General features: G+C 60.9%; 2 protein-coding genes across 6 annotated transcripts in view; one reads left to right on the top strand and one right to left on the bottom strand.

Moving 5' to 3' along the window:
* The first annotated feature begins 462 nt into the window (after nt 1–462).
* Nucleotides 463–23,330, top strand: SLC19A1 (solute carrier family 19 member 1). 2 transcript variants are annotated; one of them, XM_082624968.1, is made up of 6 exons: nt 463–552; nt 4,239–4,477; nt 8,520–9,288; nt 9,366–9,558; nt 12,351–12,492; nt 19,606–23,330. In XM_082624968.1, exons 2-6 carry the CDS (start codon nt 4,289–4,291, stop codon nt 19,828–19,830), a joined length of 1,518 nt encoding a protein of 505 aa, XP_082481094.1. In that variant the 5' UTR covers nt 463–552; nt 4,239–4,288; the 3' UTR covers nt 19,831–23,330. The 2 variants fall into 2 exon arrangements, with proteins under 2 accessions (XP_082481094.1, XP_082481095.1); XM_082624969.1 differs by having other exon boundaries at nt 479–518.
* Nucleotides 23,331–23,410: 80 nt separating this feature from the next.
* The window catches only part of COL18A1 (collagen type XVIII alpha 1 chain), a 93,822-nt gene continuing 89,324 nt past the window's right edge, over nt 23,411–27,908 (bottom strand). For 3 of the 4 annotated variants that reach the window (XM_082624967.1, XM_082624964.1, XM_082624965.1), the window contains 6 exons: nt 27,558–27,689; nt 27,109–27,141; nt 25,776–26,021; nt 25,346–25,543; nt 24,729–24,844; nt 23,411–23,834 (listed from right to left, as the gene is read on the bottom strand). In XM_082624967.1, coding sequence (XP_082481093.1) covers nt 23,621–23,834; nt 24,729–24,844; nt 25,346–25,543; nt 25,776–26,021; nt 27,109–27,141; nt 27,558–27,689 — 939 coding nt within the window. In that variant the 3' untranslated portion in view covers nt 23,411–23,620. The remainder of the gene's footprint in view (nt 23,835–24,728; nt 24,845–25,345; nt 25,544–25,775; nt 26,022–27,108; nt 27,142–27,557; nt 27,690–27,908) is intronic. The other variant, XM_082624966.1, reaches the window with a different exon arrangement.

The raw sequence follows: 27,908 nt of genomic DNA, 5'->3' as shown, positions 1-27,908 counted from the left end.
GGGGTCTGCACTCGTCGAGGGGCGGTCACATCTTGAGGGGCGCGGGGGACGCGTCTCTGTCCAGGTCCGTTCCCGGAGGCCTCCAGCACAACCCCGAGCTGTGATCAGTATGACCAGAGCCAGGCGCTGCGGGGTAGGTGCTGCGGGGCGCGCGAGGAGTTCGGGAGGGGGCTCCGGAGGGTGCGGCCGGGCGTGTGGACGCACGGGGAGTAGCCCGCGCTGGGCGGCCAGGGGCGTGTGATCGGGGGCGGCGACGCGGTGGGCTGGGGTGGGGACTCAGTCCCGAGTCCCGGGACGCGGGGCGTGCGCGCGGAGCTGCTGCGCCCGTCCCGCGGGGACCTCTGGTGCCACAGCGGGGCGCGTGTCAGAGACCGTGCAACTGCCGTCCGCGGTGACGTGCGGCGGGGGCGGGACCAGGTGCGCCCCCTCCCCCAGCCTCCCGGAAGCGAGCCGCCGCGGGGCATTGTGGGCAGTGTGGTCCCTTCTAGCGCCAAGCAGCGGAGGCCGCGAGCGCGCAGGTAGTGGGGCTCCCCTGTCTGCAGGAGCTCCGGGGTGAGGACCGGGGGCTGCGGGAGGAGCGCGGGGGTGCACGCGCTCCGAGAGTCGGGGTGGACGGGGGCCGGGGGCTCTGGGGCCCGGGGAGAGCACAGGGTGCATGGGCCCCTGGCGCAGGGCTGGGCGCGGGGGCGCTGGCGCTGAGTGGAGGGGTGGTGAGTCCCACGTGCAGCCTCGCCCCATGTGGGAACCCAGGCGCACGCTCCAAGCGTCTGTCACCTTCGGTCTCCGCGCGGGCCTGTGGAGAAGCCCCCGGTGCGCTTCTGGTCTCCAGCCAAGCCACTGTCGTTTCCTGCGCCCGGAGTCTGTAGTTGTGAACAACTTCCCCTTGGAGCAGCGCCTGGCGCGGTTGGAGCCCAGCGCTGGAGACTGTCCAGAGCAGTGGGAAGCTCTACACGTCTACGGGAGGAAAGCTATCCCCCGGGTCCTATCCGAAACACTTGTCCTGAGTGTCCAGGTATCCGCCAGGCACACACGTGTGTTCACGGGGTTCCTCGCCATGTGGGGATCCCCGGCCGTAGGTCTCAGATTACAGGTTGGAATCTGGGCCAGCTCGGAACTCCAGAGTGCATCTAGAAGCAGCTGTCTCCCAGGCTGCCCCCAGTGCTGGAGCCGTAGTCCTCGGAGCTCCCTGCTGGGGCCCGACCTGGCTAGGGGAGAACCTTGCTCCGCGTCCACCCTTTCCTCTGCACCCCCACCCCAGACCCCAGTACAGGTGGCCTTTCCTCCCGGGGGCCCTGCTGCTCCTGTGTGGCGGCCCGTGCTCCCGGGATGGGGCCAAGCAACTCCCCGTGACCCTGCAGTCCAGCCATGGGCCCATGAGCTGGCAGCCCTCCACTTGTTTTGGAAGCTTTGGGAAGCGCGTCCGGTGGTGCGGAGCCAAGTGTGGGAGACTGTGTGGGAGGGACGCACCTTCCAAAGTGGGCCCGGCCTGGTGTGGCGGGTGTCCCTTTAGTTCGGATCAGTGCCACCGCTCACGGCCCCGGGTGGTGGTCCCGCAGTGCCGGCTCCTTGAGGCCTGGCCCTTCTCTCCAGTGAGGCCTGTAGGGGCGTTTCTGCCTGTGACGGGTGGCAGAGGTCAGCGCTGCCTCGCGGCCCCCTCCCCGCAGTTCTGCCCTGGGTGCCCCTGCAGGGGCCCTCTCCCCGTGGGGAGCCAGGGGTGCTGGTGAAGGGCGGGCCCAGGACTGTGCCCCCCACAGGAAGTTGGAGGAGGGCCTTATGTGGGTGGAAGGAACAGATTTTAAAGCAACGCTCAGGAAAAAACGTCAAGCAGGGATGACAGTGGCCATTTCTGAAGGGAGCCCCGCGGGGTCTGGTACCTTCTGTGCTTCTTGGCATCCTCACTGCTGTTTCTGCTCCCCTGGCACGGGGCAGGGGGAGGCTGGGCTCCAGGGGTCACTGGGCCGCCACGGGGCGGTAGAGGTTTCCTAGGATAGGCAGCTGCCTTTGTCCGGGGTGGGCATCTTCACTCACGTCCTTGGAGAGTGGGTCCCTGGCACCCGGGCTGAGTGAGAAGCACAGAGGTAGTTTGAGTCCCTCTTTCTGGTGCGTGTGATGGCCCTTCCCAGCCCCCGTGAGGAGGCTGCCTTCCTTCGGCCACCCCTGCTGGGTGGCAGGCCTGAGGCTCAGGGGCTCCTTGAGCAGATGTTTTCGGAGACGGCAGGTAGAAGGCTCCCCGTGCAGCCTGGGAGACCCGCCAGCCAGGGGGCTGCGAGACCGTGTGCACGTGAGCCCAAGGTGAGCCCTTGGCCCTTTGCTCCTGTGATCCAAGAGTAGAGGAGGCCTGGGTTTCTCCCTGCTGGCCGGCGGAGGCCCCTCTTTCCTTCCAGCTGTGCCGTAACTCGGGAGGAAGGTGAGGGACTCCAGCACTGAGCACAGCGTCCCCAGATTGTAGGGGTGGGGCTGGGAGGGAGGGGGCGCAGCTCGTGGGACACTCCCCGAGACCCCATGTAAAGCCCGTCCCTCCAGCCCTGCTCCCCGGGTGTCAGCAGACACTGCCCCCTACCCCTACCCCCGCCCCCCCCAGCTCCCTGGCCAATGCAGGGTGTGGACCCTTGCATGTCCTTGCTTCTGGGGATGGCGGTGATCCACCACTGTGTTGTGACCCTGGAGGACTCCTGGGACCCTCAGGGCTGGGCGCCGGGGCCCTGGGGCCCATCTGCATGTAGGCCTGAAATACCGGAGGCGGAGCTCTTATCGGTGACCAGCTGGGAATTCCGAGGCAGCGGCTCCCTGCGTGCTCGGTCACCTGTTCGGGCGTGTCTGGGGGCCGAGTCAGGGTGCAGAGTCCTGGCGTGTGTCCGAGGCCTTCAGACACACTTCTGACAAGCTCACTGGAGTCTCAGAAGCACCGCCTTGGGGTTTCAGAAGCCATGGGAGTCCAGGAAGTAGAAAGAAGAAGCTGGTGAGCTTGCTGGGTTCTGGTGTCTGAGACTTCTGCCCCGGGATTCCGGGACGCCAGGTAGGGAAGCCTTTGTCATCTCTTTCAGAACAGGGGGGCCAAGAGCAGGGGTTTGTAAATTCTGGGCTTTGTAAATTCTTGGCTGTTCACCCCGCGCTGGGTGCTTATCTGGCTGAGAGTGTGCATTTTTCTGGCACCCAGGGAGCAGCGCCCCGGGAGTGGGAGAATGAACTTGGGGGACTCCTGGGGCTGGAGTGGGGGGCCGTGTGTGCACCCCCTGCCCCAAACAGCAGAGTCTTTCTGCTGGAGCCATTTGGCCTGTGTGTTCTTGGGGGACCACACCTCCCGGGGGAGGGGTGCTGGGGGAGGGGCCGGGTTCCAACCCCCTCCTAGCTGGTGTTTCGCTTGGCCCTTGAGAACGTTGGGACCTAGGACCCTGTAACTCCGGGGCCACTGTTGCCCCCCTCACCCCTACCCTGCCCCTCATTGTAGCTTCACAAACAAACCTGCCAGCCGCAGCTTCTTCAGGGGCTTGACTGCCGTCACACAGCAGCCCCCCGTTTTCCCTGAGTCACAGAAATAAACACAGGAGGAAGGAACAGCCGGGCTCAGTTGACTGCAGTAGTTCCCCTTGCTGAGCAAGGCCCAGGCCTGTGTTGAAATCACGGTACTGGGTGAAGTCTTTCTCTGCCCTCGGTGGCCCCTGGGGGTTCTCTGCCCCCATCCCTGACCCCTGTACTGTGGTCTGGTGTGTGCCTGGCCCGGCAGGTCCTCCTCCTGCCACGTCCTCTGGGCTATCGCGGGCGCGGCTGCTTCTCCTCTGGGTCTGGCACTTGGACACGCCTGGTGCTGTGACCCCGTGAGGATCAGGCCGTCAGGCCTGGCGGGGGAGGTGCACGCAGCCCAGCAATCGCAGCCGGCGCCGTGAGCACGTGAGATGAGCCCAGTGTCCCCGGGGACCTGGATCTTAAATTGCATTTAGTTTTCGTTACTTAACATTTATGGGCCCCATGTGGTTGGCAGCCACCCTATGAGAGCTGCAGCCCTGGAGCCCCCAGAAGTGGTGACAGCGTGGCCTGGCTGGGCCTGGCTCCTGGATTGTCACACGCTCCAGGTTGGACCACGGGGCTGGGACTGGGGCTGGGGCTGAGGCCTGTCCACCGTGTGAAGTTGAGCCCGATTGAATGCCGGGGGGAGGAGCCCTTTGCAGCCAAGTTTCCGGGAGTGGGAGACGGCTGCGGGCTGTCTGCTGTGCTGCCCTGACTCTGGCTCTCCTTCCCAGGTACAGCGTCCCCTTCGGTCTCCTGCAGGGCCGTCGGGGACCTGGGCAGCATGGCCCTCTCCGGCCTGGAGGTGGAGAAGCAGGTGCCGGCGGAGCCCAGGCCGGGCCGCAAGCTGCAGTCCTGGTGGAGCCTGGTGTTCTGCCTCTGCTTCTACGGCTTCATGGCCCAGATGCGGCCCGGGGAGAGCTTCATCACGCCTTACCTCCTGGGCCCCGACAAGAACTTCACGCAGAAGCAGGCACGTGGGTGCGCGTGTGGGCGGGACGGGCCGGAGCGCGGGGGCTGCTCGGGCTGCGGGCGCTGGCGGCTACCAGGTCCCCGCTGTTAGAGGGATGGCGGGTCCGGCAGAGGGGTCTATGCCTGCCGTGGGCCTCTGAAGGGAGAGTGCAAGGGGGCCCCCGCCCGCCCGCTGGGCCCTTGCTTCCAGCAGAGGCCTGTTTGCCCAAAGGGATTACGGAAGGAATTTGCCTTTTGCTCAGAACAAGGACAAAGGATCTCATTGGAACCTGACTAATAAGCTTATACCTGACGGGAGTCTCTGGGGTCAAACGTGGAGTAGAAGCAGCAACAGGCAGTGTCCCTCCCGGTTTCTGTCTCCATAAAATAAAACAAATCAAAAGGGCTCAGAGGCCGTTGGTTGATGAAGCTCACGGTCTAGGCTGTGGTCACCACACCTCGTCCTGCCTGAGGACCGCCCGCCACCCCAGAGCGTGGCCCCGGCCCGCCAGCCCTGTCTGTCCCCTCCAGGGTGGCCGCCGGCCTCCACACCCGCTGTCGCTGTTGCTGGCCCCCTAGATTTCCCACTTGATTTCTTCAGGGAGCCCCTGCCTCTCCCTGGCCCAGAGCTTGGCCCCAACCCCTCAGCAACCCCAGAATTAAGTCACATGGAGTCGCCGTGCAGATGAGGCCTGTTCCCTCAAAGTAGTCCTCTTGGAAAATGGACACACTGGGGTGCCTGGGCTGCGTGCACAGGCTCAAATCTGTGTCTGTGTGTGTGACTGTGTCTGACCGCACGGCCAGCACTGCAGCCAGAGGGGTCACTTCCCAGGTGAGTCCGGGGTGGGGGCTTGCCCCCCTCGAACAGCCAGTCTGGCACATCCCTCGCTCACTGATTGGCCAGTTCCCCGGACACCGCTGTGTTCTGCAAGGGGCTGTCTTCCACTGCGGAGGTGAGACGTGAGTGAGTGGGAAGCTCCGTGAAAATAACCAGAAGGAAAACCTGTCATGAACTCCCCCCACCTGCCCTCTTAGCTCATGCAGTAACTGATTAAACAATAGGTTGCAGAAATTAAGCCACCCACCAGGCCTTGGACGTGACCGGAGGACGGCAGGGGCCTGTGTGGGAAGAGCCCGGTGGGTCTGTGACCCTCCCACACAGATTTGGGCTGCAGCTGCCCAACTTGCATTCAGGACCTCAAACCCCAAACTGAGGGCCTGCCCACCCCTGCTCCAGGGGTCTCCGGGGTCTCCAGCTCGTCCCTGAGGGAAACGCTGCTGCTGGTGGCTTCCTGCTGTGACCCCCTGCAGCGTGAGGCTGCTTCCAGCTCCTCGGGCCAGCACCCGCGAGGCACTGTTGAGTTTCTGCCCATCTGATAGACGGAAGAGCTTGCTGCTGGGTTTGCATTTCCTCGATTTCTGCCGCGGTCCCGTGTTCCTGGCTGTCCCTGGAGCGAGGCCTCAGCCAGTCTCCCCCTCCCTGTGGGCGTCTGCCTTCCTGTGCCTGGCGGGCTCCTGGCGCTGGCGGGATCCACCGCCTGTGGGCAGCGGCTTCTCCTGTCTGCGCCGGCCTCCTCCCTGCTTGCCGTGGTCCTTTTATGCCGCAGCTTCACCTTTTAATTCTGCTGGATTTTCCTTTTGGTTTGTGCTGAGTGTTGCCCCACATGCCGCCACCCCCGGTTCGTGAAGTACCTCCGGAGGGTCCGAGCTTTGCTTTGCGCCTTTGGGCCTGTGATTCCTCTGCATCTGAGCTGCCTGGGTTGGGTCGTGCCCCCACCCCTGCCATGATGACCCCTGCCCCTCACACAGCAGTCCCTCCAAGCCCATGGCTGACCCTGCCGTTCTGGCGGGATCCTCTGTGACGGCCCTGTCCTGTCCTCCCTCCCCTGTCAGGCAGGACTCAGCGACCCCTGGGTGCTGCCAGGTGTTGGCTCTTGAGGCTGCTCCTCTTGGAATGCAGGTCCCCTCTGGCCTGGCCTGGCCCTGCTCCCCAGTCCTGCCGGTCCTCAGGGCCCATGGCGCCCCATCCTGGTCCTGGCTGCTGTGGGGCCCCAGCCAGGCCTCCTGACTTCAGAGCAGCTGCTGCCCTGAAGCCACCTGGGTCATGACCTGGCCCCAGCTCCCACATCCTGCCCATCAGCCTGGACCCGGCCCGTCCAAACCGAGGTGTTGGGAAGTGGCCCAGCGATGCTGGACCGAGGCCAGTAGGAGGCCGTCCTCATGCCCCAGGGACTTTGTGGGTGCCCGTGCTCCCAGCACTTCACAGGTGTGACACAGGGCAGCCTCTCGCCTGGCCTGTGTGCTTGCCCTGCCTGAGAAGTGTGGGCAGCGGCAGCGGGACGGAGAGTCCAGCTGGTGTCCCTCAGCTCTGACCCCGTGGCCCTTGCAGCTGTGCAAGCCATCTGCCAAGAGGTTTTGTCAGCTAACTGAGGGATGGTTTGATGTTCCAGGACTTTTCCATAAACAAGGCTCTGACCCCTGCAGCTGGCCCCCATGGCTCTGGGACCAGCGCTGGTTACTCATCCTGCCCCGGGGACGGACTTGCACCAATACTGTCTTAGACTGTCCTGGGGCCATTAGTGCTCGGTGTTTGGGGGGCCACAGCCTTTGGGGTCAGCCGTGGCTTCTGGTGGGCATGTGGTGCAGGAGGCCACCAGGCAGGGGAGCCCTGGAGGTGGTGGGTGTGCGTGCCAGCCCGGGGTCCTGGGCACACACTGGGAAGCACTGCCCTGGGGCTGGCTGGTCAGGTGGCACATCCTGGGTGGACAGATTCGAGGGCTGCAGAAACCTGCAGGTGAGCCGGCCACTAAGCGGTGGGCTTGGCTGGGCCCCACGTGCTGGCCTGGGCTCGGCCCTGGGTCCTCGGTAGCATCTGTAAAGTGGGCCTTGGTGCCTGCTGGCCTTGCAGGGCTGAGGGCCCCCTGGGCTGGCGCAGGGATCGCCCCATGGTGTTAGCAGGTGGTCAGGCCTGAGTCAGGTAGGACCCAAGGGAGGCCAAAGCCTCTGAGAGCGCAACAAGGCCCGAGGCTCACCTGGTGCTGCCCTGGCTGATCTGAGCCATGGCCGGGCCCTGGGCAGCATCAGGTGGAATCCCTGGGTGAGGCTTTCAGTCAGAGCCCCTGGGAGGTGTCAGATGGGGTCTGGTGCAACCCCTGTGAGGGGCCACCTGCTGAAAACCCACCTGGGGCCTCAGGAGAGGCTCTGAGCACAGGGTGCCCCCCGTGTCCATCCCCCAGGAAGGGGCCAAGGCCAGGGGCCTGGGCCTCTCGTGAGCTGGGACCTCTTGGTGGGGCCTGGGCCCAGGTGAGTCCAGGATAGCCCTTCCTGGGCGGCCATGGGCACATCTGGCTCTTGTCCCAAGTGGGTCTGTGGCTCTGGCCTCTGCCCTGTGTGCCCAGGAAGGAGGTTCCTACTGGGCCAGCCCTCTCTGAATGGAGAGCTGAGTGACCGAGGCTGCGGGCAGCTCCCTTGGTGGAGCCGGGAGTCCTGGGTCCCGTGTACGCATCCCCCTAGTCCTGCCTGGCAAAGGGGGGTTGAGGGCCCGGTCCTCTCCTGCATACCTTGTGCCCTGGGACCGAGTGGGATCAGCCACTGAAGGCCTTCCTTGGCGGCCAGCATGAGTGTAGATTGGTCACAGCTCTGTTTTCTGTATCGGTAGACTTAAGGTGAAATCATATCGTGTTTTTATTTAGGTAGAAACAAACAAGCCTGGATCAGCATGGCTTAGCATGTAGTTACTGGTTATTTTCAGTGTACTTACCAGCTCTCTGCGTGTGTCAGCACCGAGCTACTGTCTGAGAAGCACGCCCGTGGGGGATGGGGTCAGGGTAGATCACGGCCGGGGGTCGGGCTGTGCTTTTCTCCATTTCCCTGGCTGCCCTGGACAGTCTTAATGGGCTGCACATTTTTGGAGGACGGCGCGCCCCACGTGGTCCTGGTGGGGCGCCGTGGTAAAGGGGTCCGTGGGGTCCGGGTGGGGCTCCCAGGCACCCGGCCAAGCCCGGTAGACGTGATGGGCGACAGGCGCCCCGGGGGCTTGGGGTCACACGCCTGCTGTCCCGCAGGTCACCAATGAGATCACGCCAGTGCTGTCCTACTCCTACCTGGCAGTGCTGGTGCCCATCTTCCTGCTGACCGACTACCTGCGCTACAAGCCGGTGCTGCTGCTGCAGGGCCTGAGCTACGTGTCCGTGTGGCTTCTGCTGCTCTTCGGCTCGTCCGTGCTGCACATGCAGTTCATGGAGTTCTTCTTCAGCATCACCACGGCAGCCCGCATCGCCTATTCCTCGTACATCTTCTCGCTGGTGCCCCCCGCCTGCTACCAGCGCATGGCCGGCTACTCGCGGGCCTCCGTGCTGCTGGGTGTCTTCACCAGCTCCGTGCTGGGCCAGCTGCTGGTCACGATGGGCAGGGTCCCCTTCTCCACGCTCAACTACATCTCGCTGGCTTTCCTCACCTTCAGCCTGGTCCTCACGCTCTTCCTGAAGCGCCCCAAGCGCAGCCTCTTCTTCAACCGCGGAGCGCCCGCGTGTGCCGGGGCCGCGCCCTCCGAGCTGGACCGGATGAACCTGGGCCAAGTTCAGCCCACGGGTGGGAAGCCGGGCCGGCTGCCGGCCTCCTGGCGGGACTCGGCGCTCGCGCACATGCTCCGCGAGCTGGGCCGTACCGCGCAGCTGCCGCAGCTGCGCCTCTGGTCCCTCTGGTGGGTCTTCAACTCCGCCGGCTACTACCTGATCGTCTACTACGTGCACATCCTGTGGAACGTGGTCAACCCCACCACGGACACCACGAGGGTCTACAACGGCGGGGCGGATGCCGCCTCCACTCTGCTCGGTACGCCCCGCTTGCCTCACCCAGACGGGGGTGACCCGTGAGGCCAAGGACGGCGCCGACGCGTCTTGTCTCCCCAGGTGCCGTCACCTCCTTTGCCGCCGGCTTCGTGAAGATCCGTTGGGCACTGTGGGCGAAGCTGATCATCGCGGTGGTGACGGTGCTGCAGGCTGGGCTCATCTTCCTCATGTACAAGACCAGCAACATCTGGCTGTGCTACTCGGCCTTTGTGCTCTTCCGTGGCTCCTACCAGTTCCTGGTGCCCATCGCCACGTGAGTCGGGCTGGTGTGGGGTGGCCATGTGGGACTGCTGGCAGGAGAGTCCCGAAAGACTGGAGCCGAGGGCGGGCAGCTGGAGGGTCGTGCACTGTGTGTATCGAGAGGCCTCCTTCCAGAAGGTTCCATGGGGAGCAGCAGGGGTATGTGCCGGGCAGCGTGGAGCAGGTGCCTTTAGCCAGGACCCCACTTGTCCACAGCATGCCCCATCCTGGCCACTGGGATCGCAAGGCTGGGCAAGGAGCCATGTGGGTGTCCCCTTTGCTCCCCCCTCGAACCGCAGTGTCCACAGGGACCGGACCTTGGGAAGTCCTTTCTTCCAGTCTCCTGGCCCTGCTGTCCTATCTTGGGTCATTCCCATCCCCTCCCACTCCCGCTGCTGGGCACGGTGGCCCACAGCCCAAGAGTGACTGGGTGACCCAGCTTGCCTTCTGCCTGGGGGAGCCCTTCCCCTGATGCCCTTGTGTTCCTCACAGTCCTGGGGATGCTCCAGCACTGGCCCAGGGACATCCCGGGAGCTGCGTGCCGACCACCCATGCCTTCCAGAACCTTCCTCAGCCTGCATCTTGCTGGCTTCTGACACCCTCATACACCCTTTGGACTGGACCTCTCACGAAGCTGCACATGCACACCATGTGTTCACCCCAGACATGTGATCACACCATATGTGTTCACACCACAACATGCCCTCATGCCACACACAGCGCACATGCTCAGGACACATGCTTACACCTCCTGCACCTAGCAGGTGGCCTGTCATTGTCCCCAGCCGTTTGGCCCTAGCTCCCCTCCGAGCCCCATCTCCCTGGGGGCACCTCCCTCCGCGCTTCAACTGTCCACTCCGATCACACACAACGAGATCTGTCCCTGCCTGGTGTTGAGCTCAGAGCGTGTCCTCGGACTCCTGACCCTCTGCAGCCGTCGCCCCGCAGTGTGGTGGCCTGATTCCCCTGAGCCGTCTCACAGGAGCGCCTGGCACCCAGCGTCCCTCTCCTGCCCTGGGCTGCGTCCTTCCTTTCCTCCCCCTCAGGGTCAGTGCTGCCCAGACACCCCGACTACCCTGCCCCTGCTCTCTTGGTTTCTGCTCCTAATGCCCCCCTGCCCCCGTGGCCGTGGCTATGGCCTGGACTTCCGCGCAACCTGGACGCTGTGTCCTCCCCTCCTGAGGCTCAGCCTGCAAACGTCCCACCTGTCCTGTCACTGTCAGCGTTCCGGAGCGGGCGCCAGGGCCGTGGGTGTCTTTCCCTCACTTCTCCCAGGACCACTTAGTGTCTCACGTGTTCTTGTTAATTGTAGAAGCCATAGATGTTCGTGGCAAAAAGATCTGGTACGATGCAGAAAAGGTCAAATGTGAGGCAGGAAGGCGTGAAGGAGACAACAGACCCCCTCAGACCCCCTCGGACCCCCCCGGACCCCCTCGGACCCCCTCAGACCCCAGCCCCCGTGGCTGACGTGGGTGTTGGGCTGCCTGGAGCGAGCCGGGGTCACCCTGCACCCCTGCCCCTCGTAACCGCGTGGCTCCACGTCAGAGGGCATTGTCCTTGGTCCTCCTGGTGATAAGGCCCCTGTCTCCGATATCTTCCTGTGACAGACAACATGGGAGCCACACCCTCTCACCTACATTTTTCTTCCCAAATTCTGATAATGGCCTCAGGTGGGTCCTGGAAGGGAACCGGCCAGGTCACAGGGCACGTGCTTTGGAAGGGGGTTTCAGAGATGTTGCAGACGCTGTCCAGGCAGGCACACAGCCCCTGCGGGTGGTGGAGGGCTGCCCGCGGGCCAGTTGCCTTTCCCTGGTGTCCCGCCCAGTTTATACCTGTGGCTTCTTTTTCTGCTGGGATTTCTTTTTTCCTGATTATCTGCAGCGCGCTTACATCTACCACACGTGACAGGAGCCTTTTATTACGTGTTGCCGTGTTCCCGTTTGCTTTCATCCGACTCTCGGAGTTGGTGCAGCACTGCCTGAGTCGGTTGTGTGTGTGGTGTGGCGTCCTGCCTGTGCCCGCGGGACCTGGCCCAGCTCCCGCTTCCCAGGAGTTACCCTGTCGTCAGGGACCTTTGATCCGCCTGCTGTCTTCTCTTAGTTAGTGCGCCGTTGGTCACATGACTGCTCATCCTCCTACTTCATGTACTGTCCCCTCCCCCGAGCCCCCCAGCAGAAGCTCCTCAGTCATTCTCTTTAAAGACTTCTTGGGTATTTTTGTTTGTTTATTCTTCAGAACTCTAGGACACTTCTTGATCAGTTTTTTCTTTTTTTTTTTTAAAGGCACTTTGGGGCTTTTAACTGGAAGTACGTTCAAATGTTAATTTCTTTGCAGAGCATTGCAGGCTCTGAGCATATTAATTCCTCCTGCCTTCTTTGTTTGTTTTACGGTTCTTTCTATAATGTAGTGAATCACTTAACGACAAAGGACTTTAATCCGGAATTTTCCTCGTACTCTGTCCGGGCAGTGCCCTGTCTGTTAACGCCCGGCTCTCATGAGGCCGATTTTCCGGGAACCTGTAGCGATGATGACTTACTCTGCCCTGGAGTTACCAGGAGACTTGAAGTATCTCCCGAGGTTGCCTTCTGCACCTGGCTTTGCACTCGCTTTGTGAGTCATGCAGGAGGACGTGCCAGATCAGGACGCAGCCCCGGAGCGGTGGGCCGCCTGGGCACTGGGCGGGTCTCGCCTGTCCCCCGCGGCTGTTCCTGGCAGCCCAGGAGCGCTGCCCCGCACCTGGGCCTCTGCGCCTGTGCGTGCATCTCGCCCCCAGCTGAGTCTGACCTCGGCCGCTTCCCCGTTAAGTTTTCAGATCGCGTCTTCTCTTTCTCAAGAGCTCCGCGCCCTTGTCTTCGGAGTCAACACGTTCCTCGCCACTGTTCTCAAGACCATCATCACCCTCGTTGTCTCCGACAAGCGGGGCCTGGGCCTCCCGGTCCACTCTCAGGTGAGCCCCCGTTTTGGGCTCACTTCCTTGAGGAGGGAAGGCTCTGGGGCGTGTCCTGGCCAGGCCTCCTGGTGGCCACCCAGCCAGTGGTGTTGCCTTTCCCGGGACCCAGACCACAGACCCGCTGAGGGTGGGGCGTCTCCATCCAGACCCTCTGGACTGAGCGGGAGCAGGGAGGGAAGGGTCAGAGGGCAAGGTGACAGGGGGCCACAATCCGGCCTGTGCGGCTCCCTGCCAGGGCTGAGTTTGGGGCTGTAAATGTCGCCCGCGTCTGGGCAGTGCGGTGGGCATGCGCGGTCGAGTGTGGTGAGACCTCTGGGGCCTCCAAGGCTGGCCTGGGTGCAGGTCGCTCTGGAGGCGCTCTCACTGGCCCTGGGCGCCCCCTGCACTGGCTGAGGTCCCAGGAGGAACAGAGGCGTGACCGAGCATTCCCTGTGCCCTCGTTCAGGTCCCTGCCTGCGATGGGTCCTGGCTCACGTGACAGCTGTCTGTCTCCTCTGTGGAGGGCAGCGGAGAGTGGAGCTCGTGGGGTTGACGTTGGCGCGTGCTGGCCCCTTTCCCATCCCCTTCCTCCATCCGGTCCTAGGCAGGTCCTCGGTCTTCCAAGAAGAACTTGAGAATTCCTGTTCGCTGTGAGGCTGGGGGCCGCTCGGGCATGTGACTCCCGGTGGCCTCACCCAGGGCAGGACCACTCTTGAGTGAGCTGGAATTAGCCAGAGGATGGTCCCGTGGGAGGGATTGTTACCGGGCTCCCCAGGGATCCTGCCCCACCCTCTGCCTGTGGGACGCAGCCTCCATCTGCTGGGAGCCCAGACCTCCCTGGGGCTTGGTCAGCTCCATGGAGAAGTCCCAGCCCTCTGTCCGAGGTGCCTTGGTGATCTCAAAGCTGGCCAGGAAGGAAGTCCCGGGCATGAGAGACCCTCTTGTTCAGAAACTGGCTTTTTGGATGGGGTTTGGGCATGCATTTTGGTGAAGAACATCAGAGCCTCTGGTCCTTTGTGTCCACATGGGCAGGCAGGTTTTGGCCCTTGGTCACCAGTGGAGCCCTCCAGGGACACTGCCCCATCCACCCCAGGCTGAACACTGGGGACTGTGGCTGAGCAGGGTGGCCAGGCTGGACTCAGGTCCACAGGTGCATGTGCAGCTGCACCTATGGGGTGGGCGGGAGGGGTTGTCCGGAGAGCACAAGGCCTGTCGTCCAGAGGTGGCGGGCTGGGGCCTCCTTCACTGGGGACCCTCCGGGGCAGGCCTCTCCCCCAGAGCGGTGACCTCCGCAGGGGAGCATGTTGTCCCCTGGCCTTTCCATGGGGCCTTGCCTGGCAGCTCTCCAGCTGGCCTGGGAGGGGCCCCAGCACCTGGGGGAGCCTCTCCCTTTCTGGAGCCCTGGGTGTCCCGGCTCTGGGCAGCGGGGCTTCCGAGGGGCCCAAGGCGGGGGGCAGGGGCTGGGCCTTCCTCGCCTGACCTGGCCCCAGCCCCTTCCACGTGACAGCTTCTGGCCACGTTGGGTCAAGCTGACGACAATATATGGATTTTTCTCCTGCTGGATTAATCTCCTGGTTAAAAGGTAACTCTAGAGGTTTGTTCGTAGCTGGAAATCCTGGGGGCGTCCAGAAGGAAAGTCACCCTGGCTCCGCCTCCTCACCTTTCCTGCGTGTGGTGCTCCGGGTGCCCTTTCCCTCCGTCCTGGGTGGTGAGAGCCGGGCAGAGCCGGGGGTGGGAACCAGCACGGAGCGTGCAGGGAGCTGGCCTGGGCTGGCTTGTCTTCTCAGTTGAACTCTACTTCTGGGTCACCACACACTCACCTGTGGGGTAACAGGGGATGATGCAAAGACCCACGTACCTGGTGCGGGCCCAGCCTCCCCACCGGTCACGTCCTGCAGTTCTGCGGCGCGGGCGCTCTCGGGATACGGACCTCGCACAGTCGAGACGGGAGCAGCCCCCCCGCCCCCTGCGGCCACACCGGGCCCCCACCCTGCCTCCTCCCTGACCGCTGGCCACCACGGTCTGCCCCCCATTTCTATAGCATTGTCATTGCGAGAGTGGGACCCTGCAGCTGTGAGTCGGGATTGCCTTCCCCACTCAGCCCAAGTCCTGGAGACACGTGGCTACTTCACTCTGGTCCTTTGCTGCGTGGGGCTCCGCGGTGGCTGGACCACGGCTCATTTACCGACTCACCGCCAAGAGCCCTGGCTTTATCTGGTTGGGGGCTGCTCTAAACATTTGTTTATAGCTTTTTGTGTGAACCCAGATTTCCATTTCTCTGGACAAATGCCCTGAAGTGCAGTTGTTGAGTCACGTGGTGGCTGCCAGACTGTTTTCCACGGTCTCGCTGCACCATTTTACATTCCCACTGGCCGTGCCTGAGGGATCCGGTTTCCCCACATTCTCATCAGCTTTCAGTGTGGTCACCATTTCTGTTCGGCCGTTGCGAACAGTGTGGAGGGCTGATGGTCCCTGTGGTTTGAATTTGCTTTTCCCTGATGGCTGTGAGGCTCTTCTTCCCACCTGCAGCTGCCATCTGTACATCCTCTTTGGTGAAGTGTTTCTTCACTTTTCTGCCCATTCATTTCCTAATTGGCTCCTTTGTTTTTTCACTTGAGTTTGGAGAATGTCTGTAGATTCTAGGTAGTCGTCCTTTGTTGGGTGTGTGCTTTGCAAAGTCTTCTCCCTGCTCGTAGCTCACCGTCTCATCTTCCTAATAGGGTTGTTTTCAACATAAGTTTTTAATTTTGATGAGGTCTGATTTATTCACTTGTCCTTTTGTGGATCTTAGTTTTGGTGTCACATATAATAACTCTTTGGCCCTGGGTCCCAAAGATTTTCCCCAACATCTCAGTCTGTGACCTGTTTTGAGTTAATCTTTGTGTAAGGTGTGAAGCTTACAACATTTCATTCCTTTGTCTGTGGATGTCTGGTTGCTCTAGCACCATTTGCTGAAAAGACTGAATTGCTTTCCACCACTTGCATGAGTCTGTTTCTGGGCTCTCTGTCTGTTCTGTTGAGCTGTGTGCCTACCCTCCCTCCACCACCACACTGTCCTGCTTGTGTAGCTAGGTGGTAAGTTTTTGAAATTTGGTACACTGATTCCTCCAACTTTGAAATTAAAAAAAAATTATTTTAGCTATTATAGTTTCTTTGCCTTTCCCTATAAATTTTAGAGTAATCATGTGTATATCTACAAAATTTTTTGCTGGGCTTTTGCTAGGAATTGCATTAAGCCTGTTTATCAATATTGGGAGAATTGACATCTTTTATTATGTTGAATCTTCCAACCTGTGAACATGGTATGTCTCTCCATTTATTTAGGACTTGGATTTCTTTCAGCATTTTGTAGTTTTCATTCATTTCTATGTATTTCTGTCTCCTTTCATACTTTCTAGTTGACCTATGATTATTTCAAAATGTGTTGGTTTTTTTCCAAGTGTTTTGATATTTTCCTGTTATCTTTCTGTTGTTAATTTCTATTTTGATTATGTTCTATTGTGATCAGAGAACACAATCTGTATTATTTCAATTCTTATAATTTGTTGAGGTTTGTTTTAGGGGCCAGGACATGGTCTATCTTGTTATAAGCTCCATGTACACTTGAAAAGAATGTGAATTCTGCTGTTTTGGGGTGGAGTGTTCCATAAATATCAATAAGGTCCTATAGTCGATGGTGGTATTGCTTTCTTCTCTATCCTTATGGAGTTTTTTGTCTGGCCTATTGTTGAGAAGGGGTGTTGAGGTTTCCATTTATAATTGTGACTTTGTCTATTTCTCCTTTCAATTCTGTCGTGTTTTTGCAGCTCTCTGTTGCATACACATACACTGGATATCTTGGTGGATTGAGCCTTTTATCATTATATAATGTTCTTTGCTGCCTGTGGCCATTTTCTTTTCTCTGAAGTCTACTTCACCTGATATTAATATAGCCATTCTGCTTTCCTTTGGTTAATGTTTACATGACATATTGTCTTCCATCCTTTTACTTTTAACTTGACTATATTGTTATACCTGAGTATCTTGTAGATAGCATATGGTTGTCATGTTTTTTAATCCACTCTGCCAATATCTGTCTGTAATTGGTTTATTTAGACCATTTATATTTAGTGTAATTGTTGATGTATTAGTCCTTATGTCTGCCATTTCATTTTTTGTTTTCTTTTTATTCTCTCTGCCTTTTGTTTCTGTTTTCTTTTTTTGTGCCTTCTCATAGATTATTTATAGATTCTTCAGAATTTCATTTTGGTTTATCTGTTGTATTTTTGAGTGTATCTCTCATGGTAACTTTTTTGATGGTTGCTTTGTGTATTAAATGGCCAGTTGTAGTGAAGTATTGAAACCTCACCTCCTTTAGGTCACTTTTCTCTCTACTGTTTAAGTATAAGTGCCTTACTTATTTCTTCTGTATACCATTAGAGCCACCTAAGATAGGATAATAACTTTTGCTCCAGCTGTCAAACATTTAGGAAACTGAAGAGAAGGAAAGTCTATTTACCCGCAATTTTGATCACTGTGTTCTTTCTCCTTCCTGATGTTCCAAGTTTCTTATCATTTACTTTCTGTTTAGAGACCCTCCTTTAAGCATTCTTTCAAGGCAGGTCTGCCAGTGACAAATTGTTCTTTTAGTTTTTCTTTATCTGAGAATGTCTTGATTTATTTTTCATTCCTGAATTTTTCAGTATGAGAAAAATTTGTCATTTCCTTGTGGCCTTCCTGGTTTCTGATGAAAAATCCACTGTCATTCTAATTATTTTTCCCTTAAGGTGTCATTTTTTTTTTCTGGCTGCTTTCAAGCTTTTTCCTTTTTCTTTGTCTTTAACTTTCAAAAATTTGAATATAGTGTGTTGGTCTGATTTGGGGGGTGTTGTCTTGTTTGGGGTTCTCTCAGCTTCTTGAATCTATGGGTTTATGTCCCTTGCCAGACTTGGGAAGTTTTCCGAGTCATTATTTCCTCAAGTACTTTTTCAGCCCCATTTTTTTTCTTTCTTCTTATTTTACACCCATGACACAGTGTTACATTTTGTCCCCTGGAGAATGAGGCTCTGCTTTTTTTCCCCCATCTGTTTTCTCTTTGTTGTTCAGATTTGATGATTTCTATTGTTCCATCTTCCAGTTCACTGATTCTTTTCTCTATGCCCTCCATTCTGTTGTTGAGACCATTTGCTGAGTATTTATTTTGGTTATTATATTTTTCAATTGTAACTTTTCGTCTTTATCTCTCCTGTTTCTTTGCTGAGACTTTTTTCATTTGTCTCAAGCATGTTTGTTATTGCTTGTTGAAGCATTTTTATGATGGCTACCTTAAAATCCTTCTCAGATAACTTTAACATCTCTGTCATCTTGGTGTGGGTGTCTGTTGATTGTATTTCATTCATTTAGAGATCTTTGTGGTTGTAAGTATGCTGAGTGATTTTTTTTTTTAATGAAACCTGTACATTTTGGCTGTTATGTTTTGAGACTCTGGCTCTTATTTAATCCTTCCGTTTTAGCTAGCTTCTCCTGACACCAGCCTAGCAGAGGACTAGGGGCATGCAACTCGTTATAGCCAGGTGGGGTGGAATTCTAGGCTCCCGACTCAGCCCTCCTCACACTGAAGGGTGGGGTGGGGCTTCTCCTTACTGCTGGGCAAGGAAGGGAGTGCCAGCTCCCCACATGGCCTGCAGTGGTCAGGAGGGCCATGGGTGCCTCATTACTGCTCCCCATGTGGCCTCCAGTGACACTGGTGGGGGAGGGGCATTCTCACTGCTGCTGGGTGGGGTAAAAGTCCTGACTCTTCAGGGAGGGGGGGGCACCACCTGGGGGGAGTGAAAGTCCAGGCTTTCCATGTGGTCCCTATGGGGGTGAACATTCCAGCTCCCCACTGGGCCCTGACCAACACCACCCGACGGGGGTGAGGGGTTTTACAGCCTGGGTCACGAGGGTGGGGTCTGGCTGGAGGAGAGTGGTTCCCATTCATCAGTGTCCTGTCCTGATGGCTGGGGTGGGGGTCCCTCTCCTGATCCTTCGGTCGGAGCAGCTTTTGTTGAGTGTTTTCTTCTGTGTTTCCTGGTATTCCTGGTTTGTGGGCTTCTTTGGTTCCTTTTTTTTCTTTTTTTTTTTTTTTGCGGTATGTGGGCCTCGCGCTGTTGTGGCCTCTCCCATTGCGGAGCACAGACTCTGGATGCGCAGGCTCAACGGCCATGGCTCACGCGCCCAGCCGCTCCACGGCATGTGGGATCTTCCCGGACCGGGGCACGAACCCGTGTCCCCTGCATCGGCAGGCGGGCTCTCAACCACTGCGCCACCAGGGAAGCCCTGGTTCCTTTAAAAATACTTGCAGCAGAAAGAAAAAAAGCCCAGGGAACACATTGCCGTGGTGCTTCTTGGATTCCAAGGTCCCAGCTAGTCTGCCCCCATCCACTTTTCAGAGGCACCTTCTGTGTGTCGTCTGTGCAGTGTCCAGGGTTTTAATCGTACTTGGGAGGAACAGGCAAGTCATGCCAGCTCCGTCTTCCCGGAAGCCAAGTCCCCGACGTTTCATTTCCTGGTTTTGCTTCTGAAAATGAGCTTTCCTAGAAGGGCTGAGCATGCAGTGCTGAGGGGTTCTCGGGGAGACCACTTGGGGCAGCTGAGCTCCGGGGCCGTGGGCGGGACTCACACTCGTCTGGCCCCCACACGAAGGAGACCACCCTGGACCCCCTGCCCACTGCGGTCTGAGAATCGGGGGGAGTTTCCCGTGTGCCGGGCACTCCTCCGTGTGCGTCACCGCTGTGCAGCTTCACCGGTCCCCGGGTGCAGGGCTGCACTGCCCTGGGGCCATGGGGGCTGCGGGGGCCGCGAGACCTGGGCGGCCTGTTCTCCTCCACCAGCCTCTGCCCGCACAGGTGTCCTCCGTGAGGACTTGGCCCCAGAGCCAAGTGCACATTTGCTGTCACACAAGGTGATCAAAGTGCTGCGGGGCAGATGGCGAAGGCGCAGAAGTGCTGGGTTTACAGAAGCTCCGCTGGGTGGGTGGGGGCTGGGCCCTGCTCCTGCCTCCACGACCCCTGGGTGCCCACCCCCCTTGCCGTGCGTGCTCCGCTGGCCTCTGAGCGGGAGGGCGTGAGGGCGGGTGCCCCGCCCGCCTCACCTGCGCCCTCTCTCTTTCAGTTCCTCATCTACTCTGTGTACTTCCTGGTGCTGTTTGCCGCCTATGTCCTTGCGGCCTTGCTGGCGGGCCTGCGCCACTTCCGACAGGGCCGCCACCAGCCCCTGCCGCCGGCCCAGGAGCTGATGAGCCCGGTGCGGGAGCCGGCCGCGCAGGACGGGCCCGCCCCAGAGGCCGGCGTGCGAGCCGTGGGGGAGCCGATGCAGTGGCCCGAGGCCAAGGCCTGACCCTGCCCGACCTGCTCTCCTGGCCGGTGGGCGGCCAGATTCCTGACACCAGAGGCAGCGAGCCTGGGCCTTGACCTCACAGCTGACACGTCCCCAGCAGCTGCCTGTCTTCTGGGTGTCAGCAGCCAGGTTTCCGGCATCGTCCACGTCGTCAGGTTGTGGCACTGGTGACTGTGGGGCCCCCGTGCTCTGTCCGTGAGACCCAAGCCTCGGGGACCTCCAGCCTCTGCGAGGGGCCCTTGGCTCACCCCGAGCGGGGCACTCCTCAGCCCTGCTTCACGCCCTGGCCATGACCCGCGGCCTGCCGGGGACGCTCAGGCAGCTGCCCGGCCACTGGGGGCTGGTTTTCTGTCCCTGCCTACACGTGGCTGGTGTGGGGGGTCCACGTGCCCGCCAGACCTCCCTGCTTTCACCCCCTTGTCCCAGGGAAATGGCACAGTGGTCCCAGACGCAAGCCCAGGGGACCCGGTGCCCACGGGGCGTCCCGGGCCCTGGGGGTGGGGGCCGTGTTCCTGGGCCCGTGGCTGGACTGTGGCGTCTGCGCTTGTCCAGGTGCCTCCGTTGTAAACAATGCTCTCTTCCTTTTTTAAAAAACTGACCAAAACGAGGACCCTCTTCTGGCTTGTTTCTGGGGGAGAAGTGGGGCGCTGGGGGTGGCGGTTCCGTCGGGTGGAAGCCCAGGAGCACCAGCTCCTCCGTTCTGGGCTTCACCCCAGGTCCTCTCTGTCCTTCGATCCGGAGCTGGGTTGATGCTGGCCCCCTCCCGGTGATGGGGGCCACTCACGCGCCAGCCCCCGGGGGACTTGCCCACGTTCCCCGGGCACTGCCGCCGGGCCCGAGAGCCGGTCGTGCTTCCTCTGAGATGTGACACCGTCCACTTGGCCCCAGGCACGTGAAGCAGACACACAGCCCCAGGGGACCCCTGACTCCACGCATCCATCCGGTCAAGAGGGGGTCCCAGCCCTGCCCCCCAGCAGGTGAGGACCCAACCCCGTCCTGAGCTGAACCCGGCCCCTCCCATGGCCTCCGGCCCTCATCCAGGGTCTTTGGGAAAGGTCGCTGCTGCGAGTTCAGAGCAGGACGCCTGGTGGAGAAGGGGCCAGAGCTGGCTGCCCCCTGGGACCCCTGAGGTCAGGTTGGGTGACCAGGGCATCTCAGGGCACCCTGAGGGTCAAGGAAGAGGCTGTACACGCAGCTTGACTCAACTCACGGCTGTTGGTGTGGGTCAGATAGGGCAGGTGGTCCCCAGGCGCCTCCGCTCAAGACACCACAGCCGACGCCAGGGCGCTGCTGGGAAAGGGCAGCACCCCCTCCATGCTCAGGGAGCTGGCGGGGCTTGATGGGTGGAGGAGGCTCGCCTCTGGCTACTGACCCAGGAGGCAGGGCTCTGCTCTTTGCCCCCCATGAGCATGACCCAGCGCCCTGGTCTCCCGCTGCCCCCTGCTTCCCCTGCAGCCTCCCCACAGGCGCTGGTCCCCCCGCTCGGCCTCTGCCACCCCCGGTCCCGAGCTCCTGGGGTACCACTGAGCCCCTGCTCTGTGCAGTGTGCACGGCCCCTCGGGCTCAGACATCTGCCACAGCTGTGGGGGGCACGGGGGCCGGGGCCGGACCACCTACCCGGCTCCGAAGAGCTGGTGAGGCTGCTGGCCACTGCCAGGGAGACCCTGAGAGAGAAAAAAGGTGTGGGGCGCCTGTGGCATCCATGGACAGCCGTGTACATCCATGTGTTTCTGTATCTCACATCCGTGTACATGTGTACACCCACGTGTATCTCACACCCATGTATATCCACTCACATCTATGTGCCTCTGAGTTTATCCATGTACACCCATGCACAGATGTGTATATCTGCACGTGTGTATATCCATGTACACCAGCGCACACCCATGGTGGCCCTTCATATCCGTGCATTCCACATCTGAGGATTCAACCAACTGTGGATTGAAAATATTTTTTTCTAAATTCCAGAAAGTTTCAAAAAGCAAAACTTGAATTGGCCATGTGCCAGCCACTACATGGAATTTACATTGTATTTACAACTATTTATATAGCGTTTTTCTTGTGTTAGGAATGATAAGTAACCTGAGAGAAATTAAAGCATACAGGAGGATGTGCATAGGTTATATGCAAGTATTACACCATTTTATATAAGGGTCCTGAACATCTGCAGGTTTGGTATCTGAGGGGGTCCTGGAACCAATCCCCCACGGATACCGAAGGACGACCATGCATCTGGGAACCCATGTGTGTTCATGTGCCTCCGTGTGCATCTGCACACCTGTGTGTATCCGTATACATCTGCTGCGTACACCTGTGCACACCTGTGCTCCTTTAGCAGGACTGACCAGCTGGGCCGTCCAGGACAGAGGCTCCTGAGGACTCACGACAGTGAAAGCTGCTTGCAAACCAAGTGTCAGTGGAAATGGTCATTTTTATTTGGCGCCTGTTTGGAAACCACAGACACAGTTCACAGGACCAGCCCCTGCGGTTTACAGTCACAGTGCCTGGACAGCAGACCCTGTGGCAGCTGGGCTCTGGGCCACCCCGCCAGCTCCCCTGGAGATACCCGCGCGCACCCCAAAATGTCCCCTGCACTCCTCCCACAAGGAAGGCAATGATGTGGGTTTTCCCCGAGAGGCGCTGCTACAGACAGTGGTGAGCAGGGTCCAAGCACGCGTGGCCCGCCTGTGGACACGGCCCAGCCCCTCCGAGCAGCCTCGCCCGTCCCAGGGCTTGCTTGGCTGGCCAGCCTGTGGGCTCTGTCCTGGCGGGGGGCACGTGTGGCCTTTTGCCTCCGAGGGCTTCTGCCTCTCTGTCCTGCAAAGGTGAACCCGGGGCCTTGGTGCCAAGTTCAGCAGGAGGCAGGTCTGACCCAGGACTTGAGGCAGCCTGGGTCCGGGCCCAGTTGGGTCCCTGGACATGCTGCTGGGCAGAGCTGGGCAGGCATTGGAGTCAGGAAAGGAGCACCCTGTGTGAGGTCTGGGCCCAGGGACCCGGTGCTGGTTTATGGACCCCTCAAAGCTCTCCCAGTACAGTCCGGGCCGGGCCAGGCTCTGTGCCGGTGGGACCTCGGGACATGGGAAGCCAGCGTGGGACAGAGAGGACCGCAGACGGGCCCACGTGGCGGGGCTGGCTGCACACTGCAGCACCAGGAGCCCTGGGGGTGTGTGGGGGGGGAGTTGAGCTTGGAACCTTGCAGCCAGGGGAGTTGCTGCCAGAGGCTGAGAGGAGGTGGTCTCCCCTGGCACTGCGTGTGACCCGAGAGCGAGCCGGCCAGCTGGAGAGAAGGCAGGAGGGAGGCCCCAGCGCCTCCTCGTGGCTGCCCTGCAGACAGGCCTGGCATTGGCGCCACAAGGCTTTCTGCGCAGGAAACAGAGTCACCAGCACCTGCCCGGGTGGTTGGGGGCCCCACTCGGCACCCGGGGGGCCTCCCCAGGCAGAAGGTTCCAAGTCGGCCTCTTGCCTAGATGGGCCAGGTCCACCCCCTGGTCTGATTCGGGCCAAGAGGGCAGCACAGGCACCGAGGCTCTGGGGGAGCGGTGGGTGGGAGGGAGAGTCTGGGCACCAGGCTGTCTTAAACTTTTTAAAAAATACACTCTTTGGCTTCTTTTTATTTCTGGAGGATTACATGAAACGTGAACCATACAGCAAAGTGTCCCAGCCAGGTCCCCGCCCTGGGCGCCAGCAGAGGCTCCCTCCGCGGGCCGGGGGCGTGTCCACTCCCCTGCCTGCCGCCTGGCTCTTCTCCGGCCCTCTGTGTGTCCATCTGTCCGTGGAGCCAGCAGAGGCCCTACTTGGAGGAGGAGGTCATGAAGCTGTTCTCGATGCAGAGGACGATGAAGGCGTTGGAGCAGCCCGCCGCTTTCTGCTCCAGCAGCCGGCCCGCCAGCAGCGAGGAGGCCTGGCCCGTGGCCGCCCTGGCCTCTGTCCGCCACGTCTCGCAGTAGCTCTCTGTCAGCCGGCGCCCGCTGGGGTCCGAGCCGTGCCACAAGCTCTTCTGGGGCCTGCAAGGGGCACCGGCCGTCAGTCTCACCGGGGGCCACCCCCGCCCCACGCTGGAGGCCACCCCAGGCAGGACAGGGCGTCTCCCAAAGGCAGAGGTTTGGCGGGACTCGGGTGGCCAGGAGTCAGGCCAACCTCGTCCTGGGCGCTCGGTCTCCCAGATCACACCCCGTCCTGCTGCTGCTTTTGGGGGCACAGCCTGGCCAGCAGCACCCGGTGACCTCGAGGGCTGACCCTTCGGGGCCTGGGTGGACCTGGCTTCGAGTGCCCGTGCTTCGTAAAGCCCATCTCAGTATGGCCTCCTCGCTGGGAACGAGGCGCAGGCCTGGGGTTCTGGCCTCGGACCAGCCCCTGGGCCGGTGGAGCCCACAGCCCAGCCCGAGGCTCCCACACGGGCCGGAGCATGGCCCTGGCTCCTCGGTGAAGGCAGGGACGCGGGCTCGTCTGAGACCCTGAGCCCCCGAGTGTTGGGGAACAGGGGCTTCACACCTGCAAGCAGGGGCACAATGGGCGTGGAGCCGACCTGAGGGCAAGCTAGCGACTTCTGCCAGCATGTCAGGTAGGCACGCGTGTTCTCCGACCCAGAGATTCCATATTGAGGAATTTATAGAGGTAATTCGCCGTGATGTTATGTGACAGACAGAGGGGGCTGGAGCCTGTCTCCCCAACAGGAAGTTGGGGGCACTTGCCCGGGGAAGCAGGCCAGGTGAGGGTGTTTCAGGTAACACCGCAAACTACTCTTCCTCCTGTGCTTCTGGATTTTGGGGGTTTTAAGCCACGAGCGTGTTCCAGGATGGGGTCAGCCTGGAGGCTCAGAGCCAGGAGCGTCGCCCCTTTGCTCAGGGCTCTTGGATCCAGAGAGGCCCCGAGCTGCTGCGCCCACACAGCGGACCTACCAGGCGGGGTGCTGTAGGACGTCTCTGCCGTCGAAAGAGAAGATGCGGGCACCGGGCTTCAGCCGGCCCTCGGAGCCCGAGAACAAGGCCTCCCAGCTGGGAGACAGCACCTCATCCTGCGGAGGGAAGCGGGGTCACCCCGTCTCCGGTCATCTCCTGCCAGAGGGACGAGCGGCCGAGGGGGCCGCAGCACCGCCCACGCCCGCCCAAGGCGGGGCTGGCCCCAGGCCTCCCGCCCTCTCCCAGCAACGCAGGGCACCCGCCCCCAGCCCTGGACCCTGGGCCAGAGTGAGTCCACCGCCTTTGGTCCCGGGGAACACCGGCGCTCGGTGCATCCAGAAAGCACGTGGTTCCGTTCGTGGAAGGAGCCGTGGACACATCCCCGTGAAGAGCACCGGTGCAGGGACGCCCAGCCCTGGACTGACACCCGAGTGGTGAGGGCCCAAGGGACCAGGCCACCTCCGGAAGCTGGTGATGCACCAGCGTGCCTGGCAGGCGGGGGCAGGGGTCGGGGACCACGTGGGGGCTCCATAGGGTGCCCGGTGGTCCTCAGGGGCAAGACCTGCCCAGCGCCCACCCGACCCCCAGGCCCGGCCCAGGTTGGGGCGCGCACGCACTCTGAGGTTGACGATGGGCAGGGTGGCGCGGTCTGCGCGGCGCACGATGCTGTAGAGGTCCTGCAGCCGCGAGGACAGGAAGGCGCGGAAGGTGCCCGCCAGCCCCGCGGCGCGCGCCTGCTGGAAGCACTGGAAGTCGGCGCCGCGGATGCCGCGCAGGCCTCCTGACTGCGGGCTGTTGAGCGCGACCAGGTGGAGCTGCGGGTGGAGCCGCGTGTCAGACCCGATGGCCCGGGTCTCCGCGGCCCCCACCCCCGACCCCGGGTGGGTCTCTGGGATGCGATCGGGTGGACCCCGGGGCAGCGGTGGGGGGGGAGGGGAGGGGCGAGGGAGCGGGGAGGGCGGGTCCCAGCACCAGCAGCGGCGCCCTCCCCGGCTGCTCTGGGCTCCGGACTCTCCAACCCCAGCGCCGCCCAAGGTGGTCACTCACCACTGGCTGGAAGTCGTGGTGAGTGTGGGCGGGGGAGGCCGTGGGGGTTGCCGGCCGGAGGTGCGCGTAGGCGCCGGGGTGCGGGGCCCCGGCGTAGGGCTGGGCGTGTGTCAAGCGCGGGGCGCTGGCCAGGATGTCGTCGGCCCGCCAGGACCGCGCAGTGGGGTGCGGGGGCTCCCGGCGGGGGTACGGGTTGCCCTCGTGCAGCTGCACCACGGGGGGCTGCAAAGCGGCCACCTCGTTGTCCTGCAGGCGGAGAGGCAGTCGGCGCCGTGGGGCTGGGCCTCCTGCACCCGCGGGTCCCGCTGCCCGGCCCTGCACACCCTTCGTCTGCACCCAGCTGTGCTCTTGGGCCGGCGACGCCAGACTGGAGGTGGCGCCCGGCGTGTCGGGCCAGAGCCGGCCTGGTGACACCTCAGTCGGGCTGGGTGGCCCTCTGCTCAAGCCCCCGGGTCCATCACCCTCAGGAGCCACCTCCTCCCCGTGGCCCTGGGCACCCTTGGGCCGACCGCATCCCCCTGACCTCCCCCTGCTGCAGCCGTGGCACCAGCCGCCCCTTAAGCCTCTGCCCGGTTCCTACCTCTGACGGTGACCTCGACCTCCAAATGCCAGCCCCTGTGCCCCGCCCGCTTCCCAGTTCCATCCCTTTCCCACAGCACCCAGCACCTTCGGACACCTGTTGCCTGTATACCTGTTACCTGGTACCTATTACCTGGTAGTAACATCTAATGCAATCATAAGTTATAGAATGAATTCATGTATCTATCTGAAATGTTTATATTTATATAATTATAGGCTATTGCCTAGTCACCTACTGCCCTTACTGCCTGTCTCCCCAACACGATGTCACCTCCACGGGGCGGGGGCTTTGCCGGTTTCAGGCACAGCTGTCCCCGCGCCTAGAACAGCGCCCGGGAGGAGGTGCTGCGTGAGAGAAGGGACTCCCCGAGCCTGGCGTCGGGGCAGACCAGCCCACACTGAACCCGGACCCCCGAGACCTAGCACGGAGCCCCGCTCTTGAGCCGTCTGAGAGGCTGTGACTTCTACTCAGAGGAGCCACCGCCTGGGGGACGCGACCCCTACTTAGGGAGACTGGAATATCCCGGGCCCCCTCCCACCTGCCCCCTCCTTCCTCCTCCCTCCACAGCCTGAAGGGTCTGTCCCCGTGCCCAGCCCTCTGGACGAGGGCAGACAGACAAGGACTCAGAGGAGCCCCTCACGGAGGGTGATGAGGACGGTTTGCACCCCCATCCCCGGCAGGGGGCCCCACCCAGGCTGCACCCCTGCCCACCGTTCCCCCGAGGTGGTCGTGGGAAGAAGGGATGCTCCTTACCGTCCTGCGGGGAAGGGGCGTGCGGGCCTCCAGCTGGAAGAAAACAGGGGGTCACCCCGGGACCTCTGACCCAGCCAGCGCCACTCGCTCTGGCCGCCCCCCACACCGGGGAAGGCCGGCATGGCTGCGTCCCAGTGCCCCCCACCTGGTGCCCGGCACACAGTAAGCATATCTGTTAGTTTAAAAACTGAGAGTCACTTCTCTGTGAACCTAAAACTGCCATAGAGCAGCTTCTAATAGAAGAGAGAAGTGGAGGGAAGCGGGTGAGGATGGAGGACCGCTGGCAGCACGCCCGCAGGCCCTGCCCGGCTGGTCCCTACTGCTCGCCAGGCGCCAGGGCCCCCTGCAACGCGGGTCCTCCGCCTCCCATCTTCTCTGTACCCTTCACCCCAAAAGCGAAGTGGGAAGTCCCCCCACCACGTGCAGGGATCGCCCTGTCCAGAACTCACCAGAACCTTCCGGAACCCGTTCCGGACCCGGACGTACAGCTCCTCTCTGTCAGCCACATAGACGAGCCAGCCCTCCGGCACTTCGGGCACCTGGTCCAGCAGGGTCTGGTACGTGGCCCAGACCCTCACCTGCTGGAAGGCCAGCCCAATGGGGTCCCCTGCGCATAGAGGGCCTCTGGGCTCATGGGGAGGGTTGGGGGCTGCGACAGTCTGAAGACCTACGTGGCCGCCTCCTTGCCAGGCTGGCCCCATGAGCACCACGGGGACACCTCAACCCCGGAGTGCCTGGGCCACCACAGCCTCTGCACAGCAGACCCGCCCTCAGGGACCTTCTCAACGCCCCTCCTTCGT

The sequence above is a fragment of the Mesoplodon mirus genome, assembly GCF_964341445.2.
Source record: "Mesoplodon mirus genome assembly, chromosome: 6".
Taxonomy (NCBI): Eukaryota; Metazoa; Chordata; class Mammalia; order Artiodactyla; family Ziphiidae; genus Mesoplodon; species Mesoplodon mirus.
The sequence above is the reverse complement of the archived record's forward strand: the minus strand, read 5'-3'. Positions and strand labels throughout refer to the sequence as shown.

Coding starts and splice junctions, on each gene's coding strand:
- SLC19A1 (XM_082624968.1), top strand. CDS start 4,289: ATGGCCCTCTCCGGCCTGGAGGTGGAGAAGCAGGTGCCGGCGGAGCCC. Junction 9,289..9,365: donor TGCCGCCTCCACTCTGCTCG/GTACGCCCCGCT, acceptor TTGTCTCCCCAG/GTGCCGTCACCTCCTTTGCC. Junction 9,559..12,350: donor TTCCTGGTGCCCATCGCCAC/GTGAGTCGGGCT, acceptor TTCCCCGTTAAG/TTTTCAGATCGCGTCTTCTC.